The 1,887-nt window shown below is 59.9% G+C and overlaps 1 protein-coding gene across 1 annotated transcript in view; it reads right to left on the reverse strand.

Moving 5' to 3' along the window:
* Positions 1 to 96: 96 nt before the first annotated feature.
* The window catches only part of LOC105540892, a 9,566-nt gene continuing 7,775 nt past the window's right edge, over positions 97 to 1,887 (reverse strand). Inside the window, 2 exon segments of the mRNA XM_011981644.1 lie at positions 97 to 232; positions 234 to 1,461. Of these exon segments, the coding sequence (XP_011837034.1) occupies positions 188 to 232; positions 234 to 1,406 (1,218 nt within the window). The 5' untranslated portion in view covers positions 1,407 to 1,461 and the 3' untranslated portion in view covers positions 97 to 187.

Below are 1,887 nucleotides of genomic sequence, written 5' to 3' on the forward strand. Positions count from 1 at the left end.
GCAGGAGCACCGGGGCCCCACACCACCTCCTTCTGGGTAAAGGTGAGGACAGGGACATTTTCAGAGTTCTGAACAAACTTATTGCTTGGGGACGATGGAGCAGAAAGACCTCCTGGGCTGGGGACATCCTTCCTTCTTATAGAGGATGGAGCAGGAGGTTGTTCAGGGACTGTCACACGCTCCCTCCTCACCATGGGCAGCACGGTGGCAGCAGGGGGGTCCACAAGCCCTTCCCTTTTTATAGGGGGCAGAACAAGGGGAGTGAGCTGGGCCCTGGAGTGAGTGGGCACCACAGGCTGCTTTGCAGGGTGGGCTAGGCTTGGAGAGGGGACATGGGTCTGGAGTCTGGGAGAGGAGGGGACTGATGCTTGACCCTGAGAAGTCTGGAGAGGGAGCTCAGTGGAACTGGGGGCTCCCAGCACCTGCCAGAGCTCACAGGCCCTGGCATCCGGGGCTCTGCCCTGGTCTCGATCTGCACAGGCTGCAGGGACATCCTGATTCTTAGGCAGGTGAGCACTGGCTGGGATGCCTGTAGAGACCAGGGCAGAGCTGTCTTTAAGCTCTGCTGTCCCGGTCTCAGGCAGCTGCCTCAAGGCTGCTCCCACTGTGCTGCCCAGACCTGTGCTTCTCGGCACTCCAGCTGTGGGCCTGGGCAGGTGGCTGGCAGGGGGGCTGTGCCTAGCAGGTACGAGGTTACTTAGCACTTTCACAGCCTGGCTGCGGCTGGGCGAGCCTGGTGGGGAGCCCACCACCACTGGCTGCACCATGCGGGCGACCTGACGGCCCCGTGGCAGGGCCTCGCCTGAGGACATTGGCCTCACAGTCACAGAGCTGCTCACCCGCTGGTCCACATGACCTCTCACCACCGTGGTGGTCCGCACAGTGCGTGTCACTCGGTGTTCCTCGAGGCTCCGGGAGCTCCCACTGGTGAGACCTACACCTGGGTGGGGACTTGGCTCTCGGGGCCCAGGCAGGGGAACCAAAAGCTCAGTCCTGGCCGTAGCTCCCACACGTGGGGGCTCAGTCCTGGGATCTTGGCGGCTGCCATCACTCTGGTCCACAGCCTCCTTCAGCCTCTGCTCAGGCCTTTTCTCCTTGGGAGGTGGTGTGTACTTCTTGGAAAAGATGGGTCCATGGCTCTGGAAGTTCTTGGAGCCAGCCGTATCCCGAGGGCCCTGGCAATTCACGGTCTCTTCTTCCTGTGTTGCAAAGCCATTGACTTCCTCTCGACGGCTGAACTCAAACATCTCCTTCTGGGGGGCTTCCATCTGGGCCCCTGACACCAGGGACACCTTGTGAAAACCATGTTTGATCTCTTCCTGGGCAGGGGGCCGCTGCCGCCATGTCAGTGTGGCACTTACCACTCGGGTGTTGGCCCGGGCCATGGGCCCACCTGCCTCCTCCATGTGGGACCCTGGCAACCTGTCTGGAGGCGTCCTTGTCCCACTGTGGTCCAGCTCCCTGCAGAGGAGGAAGAGAGATGAGGGTCAGAGGGTGGTGAGAGTGGCTTCCCAAAGTGCAGAATAACCACTCCTAGCCCAGTCAGGCCAGGAACCTCAGGCAAATCGCTTGGCCTTTCAGGTCATTGCTGTCATCTGTGAAATCGGCATGGTAGTGTCAACTCTGATTTGGTTGATCAGAGCTCCTCATCCATCCCTCTCCCTGACTTTCAGGTGATCTCCTAGGTCAGGGTCCCTCAAAGGTGAAGCTGAGGCCTGAGCCCAGATGGAGAGAAAAGAAAGAAGGCAGAAGGGAAGATGCAGCTGACCTACAGGTCTATGGGGGCGCTGGGACTCTGCCCACAGAGCCCTAGGTCTAGTCCCCCAAGAGCTGAAAACTAGAAAGCTGAAAACGGGGCAAGCGTTGTTCTAACTCTGTTCGGGAAAT

This window comes from Mandrillus leucophaeus, unplaced genomic scaffold, assembly GCF_000951045.1.
Source record: "Mandrillus leucophaeus isolate KB7577 unplaced genomic scaffold, Mleu.le_1.0 Scaffold23, whole genome shotgun sequence".
Taxonomy (NCBI): Eukaryota; Metazoa; Chordata; class Mammalia; order Primates; family Cercopithecidae; genus Mandrillus; species Mandrillus leucophaeus.